This window comes from Mirounga angustirostris, unplaced genomic scaffold, assembly GCF_029215605.1.
Source record: "Mirounga angustirostris isolate CCGP_5_RB_7025 unplaced genomic scaffold, mMirAng1.0.hap1 SCAF_10, whole genome shotgun sequence".
Lineage (NCBI taxonomy): Eukaryota > Metazoa > Chordata > Mammalia > Carnivora > Phocidae > Mirounga > Mirounga angustirostris.
In genome coordinates this window covers 80,975,020-80,993,829 of record NW_026991718.1, presented here as the reverse complement: position 1 = coordinate 80,993,829, position 18,810 = coordinate 80,975,020, and the positions used below count along the sequence as shown (strand labels likewise).

The 18,810-nt window shown below is 43.7% G+C and overlaps 1 protein-coding gene across 1 annotated transcript in view; it reads right to left on the bottom strand.

Moving 5' to 3' along the window:
- Positions 1 to 18,810, bottom strand: part of SLC9A2 (solute carrier family 9 member A2) — a 98,815-nt gene that overhangs the window by 26,332 nt on the left and 53,673 nt on the right. Inside the window, exons 4-5 of the mRNA XM_045885265.2 lie at positions 8,305 to 8,522; positions 7,712 to 7,914 (exon numbers count right to left, since the gene is read on the bottom strand). Coding sequence (XP_045741221.1) covers positions 7,712 to 7,914; positions 8,305 to 8,522 — 421 coding nt within the window. The remainder of the gene's footprint in view (positions 1 to 7,711; positions 7,915 to 8,304; positions 8,523 to 18,810) is intronic.

Here is an 18,810-nt window from a genome sequence, read left to right as displayed (position 1 = left end):
GCACCACCAGGCAGCCAGCCCGGTGAGCTGTTTTTTCCACCCTGTGCCACCTCTATCTCCACCTGCCCACTTCTGCAGACACAAAAAAGAACTGCTGTCTGATGAAGTAAGGAGCATTCTTTTGGTTTGAGCTTTTGGAAGAAAATGATTTCTTGTTTGGTTGTTTTTTGTTTTTTATTTCATTAAATTTTGTACACACACACACAAAAAAGGTGGGAGGAACTGCCTTACATTTCTCTGCTGATCTAGTAGACAGTGTCCAGAAAAACTCAAAGAAACTCTCTAACAACAACAACAAAAAGTCACTATCATTGCTCCGCTATCCCATATCCTCTGTAAGGCCTTGCTCACATTACAAACTTAATTATAGAGATCATAAGCCCGGCTTAACAGGTAGTATTTATCTTTGAATGGGATAAGTGGGCAAGAACCATAAAAGTGTTCTCGGGGGGTGCTCACGCTCTTCACGCCACAGTCTCCCGGCCTCTGTGTATCTTTCTTTGCGTACTTAACCACACTGCACAGTAACTGGCTCTCAGACGTCTGTCTCTTCCCCTGAATCATGTCTTTCTCTTGCCTTGCCATCAGTGTTTCTCTCTACCGTCCCACCAGCATTCAGCCATGCTACTATGGCTCCCGTCTTTGCAAAACACAAACAAAACCCTCCTCTGGCTCACATTCTCCTCTGGCGGCCACTCCTTTCCTCTCCCAGACCTCAGCAGACTTGCCTTCTATCTCCTGTCTGTCTCCAATCTCTCTTTATCCTTCTCCCTGGAATCCAACTGATGGGAGTTTCCTCACCATCTGACCCCAGCACTCTTGTGAAGATGTCCACTCATCACGGACTTGCTGCATACAATAGTCCGTTCTTTGTTCCCACCTTGCCTGACCATGCACCCCATTTGTCACAGTTGCTAGAACCCTCTCCTTCCTCAACACTCTCTTCACTTGTGTGGATGAGCCCCTCTTGATGTTTCTCCCATTTTACTATTCACCTTTTTCATTCTCCTCAACTGGTTCGTGAATGTTTTCTTGACTTCTCAATATTGGTATGCCTCCTTATGTATTCTCTCCCTATGCTCACTCCTGAATAGTTTCTTCCAGACTCATGTTTTACAAACCATCTATATACCAATGAGTCTCAAATTTCTATTTCCCACTCTGGCTTCTCCCATAAATTCTAGACCCATACATACAATTGCCTAGTCAATATCTCTATTTGGATGTCTAATAGGCAATAGGCACGTCCAAGATATATGTGTCCAAAACCAAACACCCAATTCCCCACGCTTCAAACCCAATACTCCACCAATATTAAATTAAACATCACCTTCTTTTACCTAGTTGCTCAGTCACAAGCCCTTGCAACTATCTTTGTGCTTTCTCTTACATCCTAAATTACTCACCTACATTTTTTATCTTAAAAAGTCCTGATCATCTTGCTCATTTTATTGTAGGACCAGAATGAATTTTTGTTAGTTCCACTGAATTCCACTTAGTAATGGTATATGCTAATTAAATATAGGAATGTGTCATTGTTACACTATATACATATCTTAAACACGACCACTCGTTTAACAAATGAAAGCACAATGTCTATAAAATAGTTGGCATCACCGCCCCAGTTTGACAGGCTAAGTCAGCAGAGGTATTTTTTTTATTTTTATTTTTTATTGGGAGGAGGGGCAGAGGGAGAGGAAGAGAGAGAGAATCTTAAGCAGGCTTCTTCATACCTAGTGCAGAGCCCCATGTAGGGCTTGATCTCAGGATCCTGAGATCATGACCTGAGCTGAAATCAAGAGTCGGATGCTTAACTGACTGAGCTACCCAGGTGCCCCCAGAGGTATTTGATTTTTGGGAAAGGTCAGCCCACCCTGGGTCCTGAGTATCCCACACACTCTTGCAGGGGGTGCCCATGATGCAGGGCTTCAACTGCCTTTACCCAGGCTATTTTTCAGGGTTGCATTTGCAACAAGCAATATTGAGAGATGAGGTAATGTCACCCTCGAGACAAAGAGTGATAGATCCTCCAGCTCAGTGCCTGTCTCCTGTAATGCGACCCACCACATGTGTGGACATCCATCCTGGGCCCTCTGTGGGGGGACCTGGGGTGTGGAACACTGACCCAAACCAACACGAAGCTCTGGCTACTGCTTTGGCCATGAGTAATAAAGCCCTTTGTCTATGATGCAGGAGTCAGGTGTCTTCTGCAAGCATCCATAGAAGTTTAACAGGCAAGTTAAACTTGTTAACTTGCAAATAGGGTAAAATCCCAGATGCTTCACAGTTCTAGACAATGACTTACAATAGACACAACATGGATCTGTGGTGGAGACAGAAAGAGACTGTCCTCTTTTGAATTCCAGTCAACCTTGCTACCTGATGGGCTTCTAGATAACCACTGATGGATTTCCAGAATTCGGAGGATCTGCTTATGATCATAGGGATTTATTAAATAATAACCAGATTGTTAGTTGCTCTGCAATCATTTTTCTTTTCAAAGAAAAGAAATGTACATCAAAGGGCATTGTTTTTCTTTCTTCTACAGCCATTTTACTTAATGTTATAATTAAAACAGCAAATCATTAGGTTAAATCATCAAGTACTATGTTTACGTACAAATTTCTTCTCTACTGCCTGGGAGGGAGGTACCATTATCCAGAGGCTGTTCTAGACAATAACTATCAGAATATCAACCAGAAGCTTAACCCAGGACAGCCTTACTCCAATGTCTGTGCTTTCTACTACTAGACTCTACCTCGCCCCCAATCTCAAATATAATTTTAAAATGAGAGACAGCTTATATTTTATGTAATATTACCAATCTTATCTAAAAGAAAATGAATTCACATGAGCAAGGAATCAGAATTGTTTACTCATTCAATATTCCACAAGCAAGACTGTATTCTGGTAACATGTTAATATGCTTCATCAAGAGGCTACTTTCCTAATTATCAGCATGATTCAAGGAATGTTAAAATTCTCATTATAAGTCTAGGTGTCAGATAATAAACCATATGTCACATGGAATTCTATTTTAGAAGATAGTGCTAACTCAACAGTATTAGGGATGGAAGAGCTCATCATACAAGAAATGTTGAAATAAAGGGGAAAGACACTTAGAAGTTGAATGATAGCTCCATCAACATAAAAGTTGTCTCTTGAAAAAGAATGCATAGCCCTTAATCAGAAGGCAAATATTATGCATAGATTATAATTAATTATTTCTACTATATTTATAACTCATTAAGTATTTTCTTTCAGGATTCTTTCCCTGAGGTCCTTAATTATTGATGTAGTCTGGAAAAAAAGATCCTTTCTGAAGGGAGTATGTGTGTGTTTGTGTGGGTGTGAACGTGTGTGTTCATAACCCAGAACCACTTAAGAGCCAGGTCATTAGTCTCCAGTCTGTGCACACAAAAGGGTGGGCCAGACAACAGTGGCAGGAAGATTACACTATGGATGGAACTACAGAAATTCCTCATCCCCACGGGCATCAGAGAGAGCTTCGCCAGGTTAGTCTTAAACCTAATCGGAGGAGAAGACTGCTCATGATGTATGCGTATAGACTCCAAATAGTGACCCCCCCAAAATCTCTGAAAGGTAAATTTGATATGCTTACAATACCAAATATAGCCAATAAATCTAGACTATTCTGTCTGTGGCCTCTGATTTTTCATTTGTCACATCAAAAATTCTGTTAAATATTGCTATACATGCTATTCATTCAAAGTGGGTGTGTAGGCTTTGAAGACAGGGAATCTAAATTTCACCTATATCTTTTGGTTGATTTACAATTCCCAAAAGCCAAGATATATGAGTATAATAACAAGACTCTATATTAATCACCTATGTCCACATATGCATTGAATAATAGTATACCTTTCTGCAATACTTTCCTTTTTCCTATGTATGCTATGTTTGTTCTGATTGTAGAAATGTCATTTTATGTCTCTGTTGAATCTACTAACTAAAAAATTTGAGCTTGTTGGGGCGCCTGGGTGGCTCAGTCATTAAGCGTCTGCCTTCGGCTCAGGTCATGGTCCCAGGGTCCTGGGATCGAGCCCCGCGTCGGGCTCCCTGCTCCGCAGGGAGCCTGTTTCTCCCTTTCCCACTCCTCCTGCTTGTATTGTGTCTCTCTCTGTCAAATAAATAAATAAAATCTTTAAAAAAAAAAAAATTTGAGCTTGTCTTTTGTATGTGCTCTCCTGAATTACATCTTCCTATTTTGTCATTTTTTATTGGATTTTACAAATGCACGTGTCCATGATGTTGGGGGAGGGGCCACTTCTACACTGTAGATATCTTAGAAATACTTGTGTGGATAACAGCAGCTGATATATTCATCTCCAAATGACCCAGTTCCTAGTTACACTAGACTGACATGGTTCTATTTTTGTATTTGACACCCTAAGTTCTGCGAGCACGGAGGAGTCCAGAACACTGACTAAGCCTTGGTAGGGCTCGCGGGGAGTGCTAAAGGACAGGGCAGCTGGCCTAGGAAAGGCGATGAGTCACTCACCCCCTCCTGAATTTTCCCCTCAAGCCTGCTGCCCTAGGATTCTCCAGAGAGATTAAAAGGCTCAAGGCAAAATGGATTCAATGCACAATTTTGCCTCAGGTAAAATGTGGGAGTAGCAAATTGGATGACTTTTTACAAGGATCCTATAAACTCTTTAATAAAAAGATAAAGACAAGAGCATTCTCTTCTCCTCTACACCCAGGTGTCTCCCTGAGTTTAAGAAGGACATGGGATATTCGAACCAAAACTAGCATGTATTACTATAACTGAAACTATTACTAACCACGACCTGGTCAATAATGCCCTCTGAGTGAAGTCAACGGAGCTCAGTAGGTCTGACCTCGTCTGTGGGTCAGAGTCCTAGGCTCAAGTTCAGCTTCTGTCACTCACTTACGTGTGCCCTTGGGTCTGTCTCCTTTCTCTCTTTCAGCCTCATGGGGCTCATTCTCAAAGGTCTGTTGTGAGGAATGAAATGAGATAATACATATAGAAAAGGCCTTGTCTGAGTTCCTGGCAGAAGAAAGCCATCACTGATGGGCCCCAGCAGCAGGAAGGTGCTGGCGACAAAGACAATAACAGGAAGTGGCCACTTCTTGACTTAGGACAGGCGCTCCTGAGGCATTCTTCTCCAGGATTCCTCACATAGGACAACCCACTGTCGCCAGCCCTGGGAGGTGAATGGATGAAGGATGCACTGCTTTTTGGGGAATTGATCAGTGGCAGGAGGAGGGGCACAGTGAGTTACAGTACTCAACTCTTACTATGCACTTCCTTTAGAGTTAACATTAAACTGGTTCCTGTTTCACATTTTACTATCTGTGCAGACGTGAGAGAGGCACTGACACACAGGCTCATTGCCTCAGTGTCCTCATCTGTAATTCTGTAATATGGGAACAATAACAGTGACTCCTAGAGTTCTGTGCCATAGAATTGCTATGAGGAATAAATGTGATCATATAAAGAGAGCTTAGATCTGAGTCAGGCACCTAGAAAGCATTCTGTGATGAACTGTTAAACAATTTTTCTTTTTTTAAAAGTACCCCCTAAAGGGGTGCCTGGGCTGGGCAGTCAGTTAAGCACCAGACTCCTGGTTTTGTTCAGCTCAGGTCGTGATCTCAGGGTCCTGAGATGGAGCCCTGCGTCTGGCTCTGCGCTCAGTGTGGAGTTTGCTTGTCCTTCTCTCTCCTTCTCTGTCCCTCCCCCCACCCCTGGCGTCTCTCTCTCTCTCTCTCTCTAATAAATAAATAAAATCTTTTTTTAAAAAGATTTTATTTATTTATTTGAGACAGAGAGAATGAGAGACAGAGAGCATGAGAGGGAGGAGGGTCAGAGGAAGAAGCAGACTCCCTGCTCGGCAGGGAGCCCGATGCGGGACTCGATCCTGGGACTCCAGGATCATGACCTGAGCCGAAAGCAGTCGCTTAACCAACTGAGCCACGCAGGCGCCCAATAAATAAATCTTTATAACAAAGAATAAATAAATAAAAAGTACCTCCTAAAAATAAATAATAAATAAATAAATAAATAAATAAATAAATAAATAAAAACTACCTCCTGGTTTTCCCCCTTTGTCATTATCACTTGTCCTCAGGCTCCTTGGCTGCCTTCCTCTTCTCCCCAGTGTCTTAAGGTTGGGCTGCTCTAGAAACCAGTTCCTGGTCCTGTGTACTGGCTTCTTTGATATATATTCATTCCCTTGACCATCCTGTCCAGTTTCAGCGCTTCAAATGTCAGCTCTCAGCTGTCTCCTGAACTCCAGACCCAGTACCCTGCTGCCTACTCATCCCCCTGCTTGCACGTCTAATCGGCACACCTAAGCTGGCATGCTTGTAACCAAGTCTCATCCCTTCATCCACACCCTTCCCTTCTCATGTGAGGGGAAGTCTGTCCTCCCAGCCGCTTGGACCAGAAGCCCTGGAGTCCTCAGGGATGGCTCTTTCTCTCACACCCATGTCTAACCCATTGGGGATCCTGTAGGAGTCGAGGATCTCATTCCTTCTCAGCACTGGTCTGCTTGGTGACTGCACTGGTCTCCACACTACATTTCCTAAGTCTATCCTGTCCTCTTAGCAGACTATTCTTCAGTGTCCAGGGTGATTCTTTTACAAAGTAAGTCAAAAACACATCAGGCTTCTGCACAGAACCCAAAGGCTTCCATTCCACTTGGAGAAGAGCCAGCCCCTACATGGGCCTGTGTGGCCTTATACTATCTAGGACCCTAGGGTCTCCCTCACTGTGTTCATCCCCATCCCTCCAGCCACATTGGCCAGGAACATACTGCCTGCATACCTTTGCTCCTGTCAGCCTGGAATGTTCTTTGGCTTAGCTAATTCCTTCACTATCCCCCACAAGCCTTTACTCAAATGTCATTTTTTTTCACTGTTGCCTTTCATGACAATTCTATTTAGAACTGCAACTCCCCCTCACTCACTATGCTGCTTCTTGATACACAGCACCTTTCACCTTCTTATATACTCTGTAATTTACTCAGTTAGCATGTCTAGTGTCTAGCATCTGCCATCCCCTCTGGGATCTAGGATGGGGATATTTCTGCATTTTGTTCACTCATGGATCCTAAGCCCCTAGAGCACTGCCTGGCACATAGCAGGAGTCTAATACATATTTACTAAATGAGTATCTGCAAAACATAATCTCCTAAGGGCTGGCTTAGTAACTTAAAGAGACTGATTGGCAAAGTCAGGATCTTGACACAGGCCCGTGTTCTTCCTACCACACTTTCTGCCTCCCGATACTAAGCATGTGTTCACGCATCCCAGCATTTCAAGGGACACACTGCTATGCAGTCAACTAACGTCACACTGTTGTTGGAAGGTCGTCACACAAGTAGCATCTAATGAGTACATTTCCTAGGTCAGAGAGTTAGACAAATGACAAGGATTAGCGAGCTCAGTTCCTAAGTTTCCAGTAGTAAGCTTAGATCACTAAGCTGAGTTTCCTTAAATAAAAATGCCTGCGTGTGGGCCAAGTGACCAGATTGGATTCCCTTTGGCCCCCGCACAATCAGGTGACACCAGGAAGCAGCATTTTCCCTGACATCGTAATTACCAAAGCCGCAATACACCTTCACCACTTGGCCTCTTGTGGAAGGCGTCCGTTATGATAGCCTGAACGATCTTGTCTCCTCCCGGTAACCAGAGAGACTCTGCCGGGAGACAGAAGCCTACTCACCAGGATGAAGACAGTAAAGAATATGACAACAATGGCCGCTGTAATGAACAGCTTCTTCCGGGGAAACACAGCAGCCGGGAGGAGAAACACCAGCGCAAAGCAGATGGCACCTCGGAGCCCTCCATAGGCGATGATGAACTGGTCCTTAAAGGTCAGGGGGATCGTCCGGAACCAGTTGATGACCTGAGTCAGGACAAAGACACCTGAGAACGAAAAGCAAAACCAGAGAAAACAGACTGTGTGAGGCCAGAGCATGAAACTAGGAAGGAAGACTCATGCTTGGTGCTTCTGTGACAGGGAGAAGTGTCTAATAAGCCCCACAGTCTTTCCCCTTTTCCTCTGCTTTCGGGCATTCGGTGTTCGGGGATAACGGCTAAAAATGTGAGCTCAGGGAGGCCAAGAGACGTCAGTGTGACTTATGGCAAAGTCATGAAGGTATTTGGGGATGAACAGAATCCATGAGGAATGGGGGGGGGGAGGGAGAGGGAGAAGCAGATGAAGCAGCAACAGCCAGGGGGAGGGATGGGAAGCAGCAAGCCCCATTCTTCGAGTAAGTGCTGCCGACTATTCCTTCAGGAAACAAGCACCATTACCCAGCGCTCGCCAGATCAGACAGAAGGCAAGAGTGAAGCACACGAAGGCCCAGTTCCACTCATGGTTCTTCCCGACGGTGGACACGCCCATGAAGATGAAGATCAGGGTCTCGCTGACGCTGCTCAGCATCTTCATGAAATACTTGATGGTGGTGTACGACTTCTGAGATACGTTTTCTTCCACATACTTATTCATCGTCATTGCACAAGCAGTGATTCTGCAAGGAAAGATACAGCTTGACAACGATCCTAATCAGAATAGAAGAGTCAACACTTAAGAGCTGAGTTATGGCTCTACCCTTCTTCCCAACACTGTAACATTACTGACTGATTTGTATAAGTGAATGTGACTTGCATCATTGGACCCCACTATCTCTGGAGGTCTTCATCAATACCTATGGCTTGAACTTCTCTGCTCTGCCCAGCTTTGTAGTCTATGGGCATCGGCACCTGTCAGCATCACAAATAGAACAGGTCCACAATATATTCAAAACCCACTATCTTCCTATAAAACTAGTTTTGTTTTCTCTATTGCTCTAGTGCCTAAAATGCTAAGGTATTGCCTACAAGGCTAAGCTTGAAACTGTAGTCTCACTGGCCTTCTCTCCCCGCCACACCTCCTCCATGCCCCCCACTCCACCATCTCATTGGTCACCAACTGTTTTCAACCCCTCATTCTGAGTATCTCTTGGACCTACTTACTCTTTCTTTATCCTAATGCCTTAGTTTCCACTTCTGGAAAATTCACAACATATTTATAGGCTCTGAGATCACCTAAAGAACAGAAACCCCTTTTCCTGTTCCCCCCAAAATCTTCAAAACTCTGGGACCACAGAGCTCTGGTTTCCCCTCCAACGATATCTATTTTAATAGAGCACGTGCGCACACTCTGGTAAGGGAAGGGCTCTAGGGTCAAGTCCGTGCTCCTAAGCTGGGTGGCTGAAGCTCTTTACACTCTTCACTCAGTGGACAGATCCAGTTTCACCTCCTATCCCCTCTCCACCCAGTATACACCATATGCTTCGACTGTGTGTAATTTCCCCAACATACCCTGCTCTTTGCTATCTTCTTGCCTTACTGTGTGCATAAGCTCCTTTCTGTCTGAAATGCTACCCCTGCCCATCTCAAATGCCCCCTCAGAGGGAAATTCAGTATGAACTGGGTGACAGCTCATCCTAGGTTCCATCTGAAGAGACACTGATACTAGACATCAGCTGTAGCAACATTTTTCTAGATATGTGTCTTGAGGCAAGGAAAATAAAAGCAAAAAAAACCCACAAAAAACTACTGGGACTTCATCAAAATAAAAAGTCTCTGCACAGTGAAGAAAGCAATCAACAAACCAAAGGACAACCTCCTGAACAGGAGAAGATATTTGCAAATGACATATCCAATAAAGGTTAGTATCCAAAATATATAAAGAACGTATACAACTCAAAACCCAAAAAACAAATAATCCAATTAAAAAATGCTCACAAGACATGAACAGACATTTCTCCAAAGATGACACACAGATGGCCAATAGGCACAGGAAAAGATGCTCAACATGCCTGATCATCAGGGAAATGCAAATCAAAACCACAATGAGATACCACCTCACACCTGTCAGAATGGCTAAAACCAAAACCGTAAGAAACAACAAATGTTGGTGAGGATGTGGAGAAAGGGGAATCCTCATGTACTGTTGGTGGGAATGCAAACTGGTGCAGCCACCATGGAAAACAGTATGGAGGTTCCTCAAAAAGTTAAAAATAGGGTGCCTGGGTGGCTCAGTTGGTTAAGTGACTGCCTTCGGCTCAGGTCATGATCCTGGAGTCCCAGGATCAAGTCCCCCATCAGGCTCCCTGCTCAGCGGGGAATCTGCTTCTCCCTCTGACCCTCCCCTCATGCTCTCTCTATCTCATTCTCTCTCTCAAATAAATAAATAAAATCTTTAAAAAAAAAAAGTTAAAAATAGAACTGCCCTATGATCCAGGAATCGCACTAGTGGGTATTTACCCAAAAAATACAAACACACTACTTCAAAGGGATATATGCACCCCTATGTTTATAGTGGCATTATTTACAATAGCCAAACTATGGAAGCAGCCCAAGTGTCCATCTATAGATGAGTAGGTAAAGAAGATGTGGTATATACATAAAATAGAATATTATTCAGCCATAAAAAAGAACAAAATCTTGCCATTTGCAATGACATGGACTGAGCTAGAGAGTATAATGCTAATAAGCAAAATAAGTCAGTCAGAGAAAGATAAATACCATATAATTTCACTCATATGTGGAATTTAAGAAACAAACAAGCAAAGGAAAAAGAGAGAGAGAGAAAGAGATAAACCAAGAAACAGACACTTAACTACAGAGAATAAACTGGTGGTTACCAGAGGGGAGGTGGGTGGGCAGATGGGGGAAATAGAGGATGAGCATTAAAAAGTATACTTATCATGATGAAAAAAAACAAGATAAAAAAATACAGAGACATGGATACTAGAAAGCACCAAAGGACTCCATTATCAGAAGGCATTCTGGAATGAAGGAAGACAGAATTTGAGTGAGCTGTCTGCCTTGTACTGAGTGATCACCGTGCTATAAGCCAACCACTGGTCATGATCTGTGAAGTTTTCCACATTCTCCTAATTTCAGAGCTACAACGACCCTAAAAGCACCTTGCCGCTAACCACTGCATGGAGTCCTCCTTACCCTGAGAAGATTTCTGCTATTTTACGAAAATCCTCCTACTGCGAGCACACGGATAGGCAGAAGAACACAAACCTAAGGGCTCTCTGAGTGAAGACCTAAACGGGTAATCATGAACACATTTCATTGCAAGAAAAAGACCTGTTTCTTACACACACACAACATGTCTATTTATTTGTGTGCCCCTATTAAAAGAAAACAGAGACCCCGCCAGGTCAGGAACCATGCATTTAGCCACAATGTCACCGGCCCCAGAATGAGTGGGTACCTCTTTGAGATTTATATGAGGGAGGAATGCATAATTCACGTGGTTCCCAAAAGAAAGAGTGCCTTATTAAATAAGCTAATAAAATTCAGCAAACACAAACACATGGCAAGGCCTTTGAATAGCTGAGGGCTTATATAATAACAGTCAACCTTTATAGGATCCCTGCTCTGTGCCAGGTACTATGTAAGCACCCTGTGTGCATTATGTCAGTTCACCTCATTACAAACCTCTGAACAAGTTCTGTTAGCATTCCCATTTTACAGATGAGAGAACAAAGGCAGACAGAGGCCCACTTATTCAAGAGGACACTGCTTATAAATGGTGGTGCCAGGTGTTTTACTTAAGCAGTCTGACTCAAAGCCAGCACTGTTGAGGATGTAACCCTTGTTCTGTCCAAGCTCTCAGCAAGCCCGGTCACCTTGGACGGGGAAGAGGTCTTACTCCCCTACCAAGTCCTTGCTCATCCTTTCTCAAGTACAAGCCTGTTTGTATTAGCTTCAGTAAGAAATTAGCCAGAACTTAGTGACAACACACAGATTCATCATCTTACGCTTCCAGAGGTCAGCAGTCTAAAATCACTTTCACTGGGCTAAAATCAAGGTGCTGATAAGGCTGTGTGCCTTCTGGAAGCTTTAGGGGAGATTGTTCCTCACTTTTTCTAGTCTGGAGGCTGCTCACGTGCCTTGGCTCATGAGCCTGTCACGCCAACCTCTGCCCCCTTGGCCATGTCTCCTTCTGATGGCTGACTTCCTCCTACTGTCCTCTCTTCGGTATCCCTGTGATTTTATCCAGTGTCATCTCCCCATCTCAAGACTCTAACTTAATCATACCTGCAAAGTCCCTTCTGCCATGTAAGGTAATAGATTTGCAAGGAGGGTCTGGAGATGAGAATCTTTGGGGGCCGGTATTCAGCGGATCACACCATTGTTGGCATTCACCTCCCTGGCATGGTGGCCACAACCAAGTACATGTCTCCAGGTGACTGTGGCCAGTTGCTCAAGTGTGCTTGGCGACAGAAGCTAACAGAGGCTCTGACACACTGGCTCGAATCATAGACTAGAACCTCCACCAGCAGGCGAGAGAGACTGAGGAGAACAGAATGGCAAGTGGCATCTCTCTGAGTAAGCCTACGTAGGGCATCTTGCCAGCCCCCACTGCAATAAAAACCATTTGTTAACTATGGTTCTGAACATCTTTGCCTTTCATATTTGGTTTAATTTTTCTTTAACCAGACTTCAAAAAGTAAGATTTGCCCGATATAAAATAATGAAGGTAAAAGCCTGATTAAACTGATTACAAATCTAAAGCAAAACGTGTTTTATCAAAAAAAAGATACATACACAGCAACACAAACTAAGGAGCCTTTCTTAAATGTTATCAAGCTAAAACTTTGTAACAAAAACAAATTATAATGGTCATATTATTTCCTGAAACTCTCTAATGCTATGCAAGAGGTGCCTCCAAATGATATTATAAAGCATTTAAGCTTAGAGACAAATATAGAGAATAAACACCAAAGTACCCACTCCCCAGCTCTTTATAATCACTTTATTTTTTTTTAACAAATAAAACATGAGCTACAGAGTTGAAATCACTCCATTTTTCATATTACCCCTATTTCCCTCTCTCCCTCCTGGCATTGGATTATTTTTATCATTCAAAAAGTGATTTTTAAAAGGCTGGAGAATATTGTTTTTGTGAACGTGATAAACATTTCCCTCTAAGATCAAGTTCCCGTCAGTCACTGGGAAAAAGGTAAACCATACAGGTAAAGAGTAATCTTCAGTTCATTATGTAAGCAATGTAATAAAAATTTTATTAAAAAATTATTGAAAAACATAGCTTTGGTGTAAGAATAAAAAAAATAAATGAATTTTACATGAATGTCCAGGGGATCAATTTCCATAGCTTTGTGTCCTTAACATGACACCAGCAGTGACGCTCACGTCTGCCAGACACTTCGCTGTAACTTAAAGCTATTTCCTACCAGCACAGTGAGACACTGGAGGGAGAACGGCCCCAGTGGGTACCAGAGGCCTCAGCATCTGGTAGTGCCCCGTTCAGGAAGCCTGGGCATGTCTATGGCATTGATGTGCTCTACAGGCTGGGGACAGATGTTCCAAACATCCCTGTTCTGGTCTGTCACGTAGAGCTTAATGCAAAGGCCAGGAGGTGTTTTCATTGCAAAGAGGTTTTTTGTTGTGGTATACTCTGACCTCAAGTCAAACCCCCTCACTGCAATAACATTACAAGTACACAAAACTACCAACTAGGGAGGCAAACACAATACAGTCTCCCAGAAGTAGAGAAGAAGAGAAACCTTCTCTCCCCTCTGCAAAGACCATCATCTAAATGGATATTCTTGGCATCATAACTTTGCTTCTTCTTCATTTTCCTAAAAGCACAAGAAACTTATGAGGTAGGAATGGTGTTGGCTGGTGTCAGACTGTCCTCAGCCTCACTGGGTCTGAAGTGCCTGGCCAGGAGTGTCCTTGGGTACAAGGTCATGTCAAAGCATATCACAGTAGCACTGCCCTTCCAGAGAAGTGAGATTCCTTCCTCCATCAGCATGGACACCCATGGGGATTTCAGGCCTGAAATCCATGGCTTCTCATTCTGAACATCAATGCAATAGATAATATCCACATCAAAATAATAACCCAAAGAGACTCATTACATTTTAGAAAATTCTAGTTGATTTTTTTTCTTTTTTAAAGGTTTATTTACCTGAGAGAGAGAGAGAGAGAGAGTGTTTGCGCACACATGAGTGGGAGGGGCAAAGGGAGAGGGAGAGAAAATCTGAAGCAGACTCAGCACTGAGCACAGAGCCCAGTGCAGGGCTGGACCTCATGACCCTGAGATGATGACCTGAGCCAAAACCATGAGTCAGATGCTGAACCAACTGTGCCACCCAGGCACCCCTCTAGTTGAACTTCTTAACTCTAAAGAGCCTTCAAATATAGAACTATTGGCCTTTAGCATTTGCAATATGACCTTACTTTTATTAACCTAGGTCACTGAGTCATCCCCCTCTTCCCATGCACTTCTCTCTTTCCTAGTCTCCATATTTGGCTAGTATGATTATGAAGAACAATTTAATATCAACCAACATTTTCTTAGCATCTACTTGGGGGAAGTTCTGTGCTAGGGTCTAGGAAGATAAAAGCTAGTAAGACACAGCTTTGACTTTCAAGGGTTCAAAGTCACAGAGAGAAAGGGTCCCAAAGATATCATCGTGAGAGAACAGTGGAAATGTCATAAATGGGGTTGGGAGTGCAGGGAAGGAAATCACCACCTCTGCCACAGAAGAGGGTCCATTTGAGCCACATCTCCATGGCGAAGTGAAGAGCTCAGCCAGCGGGGAGAAGTAAGCCAAGAAAAAGAAGTGGCCATGTGCAAAGGCTTGAAAGAAAGAAACAGGTTGGCATATTTGGGCAACAGGGAATGATTCTGGTAGCCAGAGAAGAGAGGGATGATAACGTTAAGGGACAAGGATGAAAGGAGTTAGGGGCCAGATGATAACAACTGACACTGTTGTGCATTATGTTAAGGAGTTTCAAATTTATTCCATAGGCTGGAGGGAAAAAGTGAGAGATTATATCTTTGATCATATAATTAATACCTACTTCCCCAACCCAACTGGTAGTTTCATGAGGAAAAAAAAAAGTGTCATCAATGCTTAGCATAGTGTCCAGCAGGTCATTAACGTGTTTTGAATCAATGACTACATGCATGAATTGCTCATAGGGACGGTGGTGTGGTGTGGACAGATTCTGTGTTTTAGAAAGAGAACTCTGAAGGAAATATGGAGAACAGATTTGGAAGGACACGAACCTAGAAGCTGGACTCAATTCATTCCCTACAGGGGTCTGTCATTTTGTTTGCAAAATCCCTGATAGCACCTACCTGGTCCATACAATATCCCAAAATATATCTGTGTTTTCACAGGTGTTACTTCCATTCGGTGGGGCCACATGGAGGTAAGGTATGTATAGAATTCACTGGTTCTTTCTGCTTTATTACTTTACCTCACATTACGTTTTAACATAAATGTATGGTGATTATCGCCAATTTAGAGACCGAGAAGCTAAAGCCCTACAATTAGTGGTTTTTACAGTCACCAACATATACCACTACATCATGCTAAATACAGCATACAAGAAATTCATGCCAGCTAATACGATCTCAACAGTCTTCCAGAGGAAAAACAGACTTTGTATTTAAATGATCTGTCATTTGACAATTTCTGCAGAGAAAAATTCCAACAAACACTTTTCTCTGTACTATTCCATGACTCCATCTTAGCAGTCCATGAAGCCATTCTTGCATGGATGTTCAGTTCCTTCTACCAGAATGTATGCTCTGAAAGAGCAGGGCTAGTGCTTATCCATGCTTACCGTGGTTGCCTACATGTCAGGGTACCAAGATGCATGCTCAAATAATACTGGCTGAGATTAGTTTAATGAAGGTCTAGAACCTTTCATTTATATGGCTGTGATCTGTAGAACCAAAAGGACCAACATCAGTACTGAAGGCAGGTGGCGACAGAGGATTTCTGGTTGTGAAGATAAAAAATATATATCCTGTCTGTGTTTATGTACATATGGTGACACCATGCCTCAGTGAATTCAGTTACTAAGTACAAGTGCTTTCGTTTTCTTTTTTTTAAGGAGTGGTCAATTCTCTCATTTCCATTCCCAGGTTCAGAGACATTTTCTGTAATCTGAATGGTTTAGGATTTGAGTTAAACAGGTAAGAAGAATGTTGCAAAATTCTTTTGCTCCCATTCTATCTCTTCAGTGTGAGCTGAAAAAGTATGGATCCAATTGTAGACAAATACAGTCCAAACAGTAGTTGCATTATCTCAATAAAGACTTTGCCAGATATGAAGGCATACTCCACCCCTCAGTGTCAAATACTAGCAATGACGAAGGACAGTTAAAAAGCTTTCTCTGTATTGATTACAGCCAGGTCTTGTGGTGACTCAGGGTGAACTGCATGCTCACAGAATAAAGTATTCACTCATGTGAGATTAATTATTCCAGGGCATGAACTTACCATATAATGGATTGCCTCTTCTAGGACACCTAACAACCAAGAAGAGAGAGAGTTTGACATACGAGAAAATGCGAACAAAATTTGTTTTTGTTTTGTTTTTTTTGAGAGCACAAGAGCATAGCAGCTGGGTGGAAGTAGGGGCAGAGGGAGAGAGGGAATCTTAAGGAGTCTCCACGTCCAGCACAGAGCCTGACAACGGGCTTGATCTCACAGCCCAACCCTGAGATCATGACCTGAGCCAAAATCAAGAGTTGGACGCTTAACCAACTGAGCCACCCAGGGCCCCCCAAGGTTTGTTTTTAAGAGAGGATCCAAGCACAAAAACTGCACCACCTTTCTTAAAATACCAAGAAAAGTAAACTTAAACTATTATAAATGCCTGATTATTCATACAGTCTTGCCCATTTCATGGATTTTCCACATCTTTTGTCTCTTCTCCTTATAGGCTTTCAACTCAATTCAACTAATGCTTATAGGTGATTCACTGACACTTAGAGCAGTCATGATTTTGTGGAGAGAACACATATAGAATCACAATTCACTGTCAATAGTGTGAGGACACACAAAGCATCAAGGGATCCACAGAGTCCGCTGACTCTAGTGGGAGAGTGTTGGCAAAGGCCTTGTGCTTCTTTTGTAAAAGTCTGGCGTTTCTATAACTACTAGAAATCCTTGGAAAAATGCATATGCCTGGGCCCCATCCCAGACCTATGGAATCAGAATCTCTGGCTGGGGCCTGGGGTTCTGTATATGTAAACCATCTTTCCAGGTGATTCCTAAATACCTCCAAGGTTGAGGAAAGCAAGAGGAGTTATAGGCAGAGGGTTCAGGAGAGGAAGAATGAATGAGGGAAAAGAGCTGAAACTTGAATCATTTTGTTCACAATTTTATTGAAGTCTGAAAATAAGGGCCAACATGAGATGTGAGGACTTAATTATACTTTGCCACCTATTTTCTCCTTCCCTTCTCCCAACTTCCATTACTTGGTTCTGGGAACAGGTTCCATCTTCTCTTGCCTGGGTGGAAGTCCTGTGCGCAGGACTCCGCACACATTCTTTTCCTGGCAAGTCTCCACCTAGGCTCCTTCACCCTGTTGCTAGCAGCTCTTCCCTCTCCTGCTGCCCAGACAGCCATGCCCCAGCGCGGGGGGCTTCCCGCAAGCCTGAGGTCGTGACCTCCAGCTGTGCTCTGGAAACACTCTCAGTTTTCTGGGTGATGGCATAAGAAAGCTTCGGAGGCACTCCAATCTTCACTGAGGAACAGAAACACAGCGGTGTCTCCTCTTTGCTCAAAGCTTCCGAAGTTCCCGACTGCCTACAGAACAACACAGGGCAGGACTTACCACCTACCACCTTTCTCTCCAGGCTGAGGTTCGCTTCCCTGGAGGTAGCAGAGCTTTTCGCCTTCGAGCCCTCGGCCACACGCCACCCTCGACACACAGCGTTCTTCTCTTCAGCCCTGAAATCTCAGCTCAGCCTATCACCAGTCCAACCCTCACGCTGCTCTGCTGTCAAGTACTGAACTTTCCTCGCTAACTGGTAGTCCACACAGACTGCGAGGCAGGTCGCAACGTAAATGTTAACTTGACTGCCTTCTGGTACTTCTCATGCTGCCGGGCTGGTTGTGTGACACAGTCCGAGCCAGTCACAGTTCTTCAAATCCCTGAGCCAATCACAATCCTTCCTTTAAAATTTCTTTTGACGAGGGGCTGATGTTTTGTCTGATGTTTTAGAGATCAGAAGGAAGCCATCACACAGAGGAAGATGAGACACAGAGAAAGAGAGAGAGAGAGGTGGTTCCGGCCTGGGGTCCCACCACTCCAAGGCCAAATCTAACACCTGCCCTCATCAAGAATTCATTTCTATGAGCCAGTAACTCTGGTTTGATTTGGGTTTCACTGAGTAACCGATAATCTGGTTTGATTTGGGTTTCCCTTGCTCACACAGAACCTCCCTCTACTGTCTGAGCTGGGCTCCTGCTTGCAAAGACCCTGGGTGACTCGACTTACCTCAAATAGCTGGGGATTAACTGTGAGGGTGCACGTGGGGAAAAGAATCTTGGCCACTTGGCCAGGTCCCCTGGGAACATCAAAAAAAGCCCTGAGGTCTGATTGATGTAAGGGACAAGTGGCAGCAGAGGGAGCAGGCACGCTGAGAGAACATACTACAGCATCCAGAGGAGCGACTCACAGCTTCCCTATGCCAAAGAAACCAACAGAGCAAGACTCTGGGTTCACACCAGGCTAGCTTCCTCCCCCCACAGAGAACTGCTGAGAAGTAAACTAACGTTTTTAAAGCGAGGTGAAGGAGAAAGAGGTTTTCCTTAGGTCACCTATCCTGTTCTTGAAAGAGCAAACCCTGACTCCCATAGCTGAACTCCCTGACGAAGGGAATGGCGCACTGGCTTCTGCCATGTGTCCAAAGGCTGGCGTCCTACTCAGAAGTACTAGCTGGGCGGTACCTGTATGCATCCCTTCAGTGCCAGTT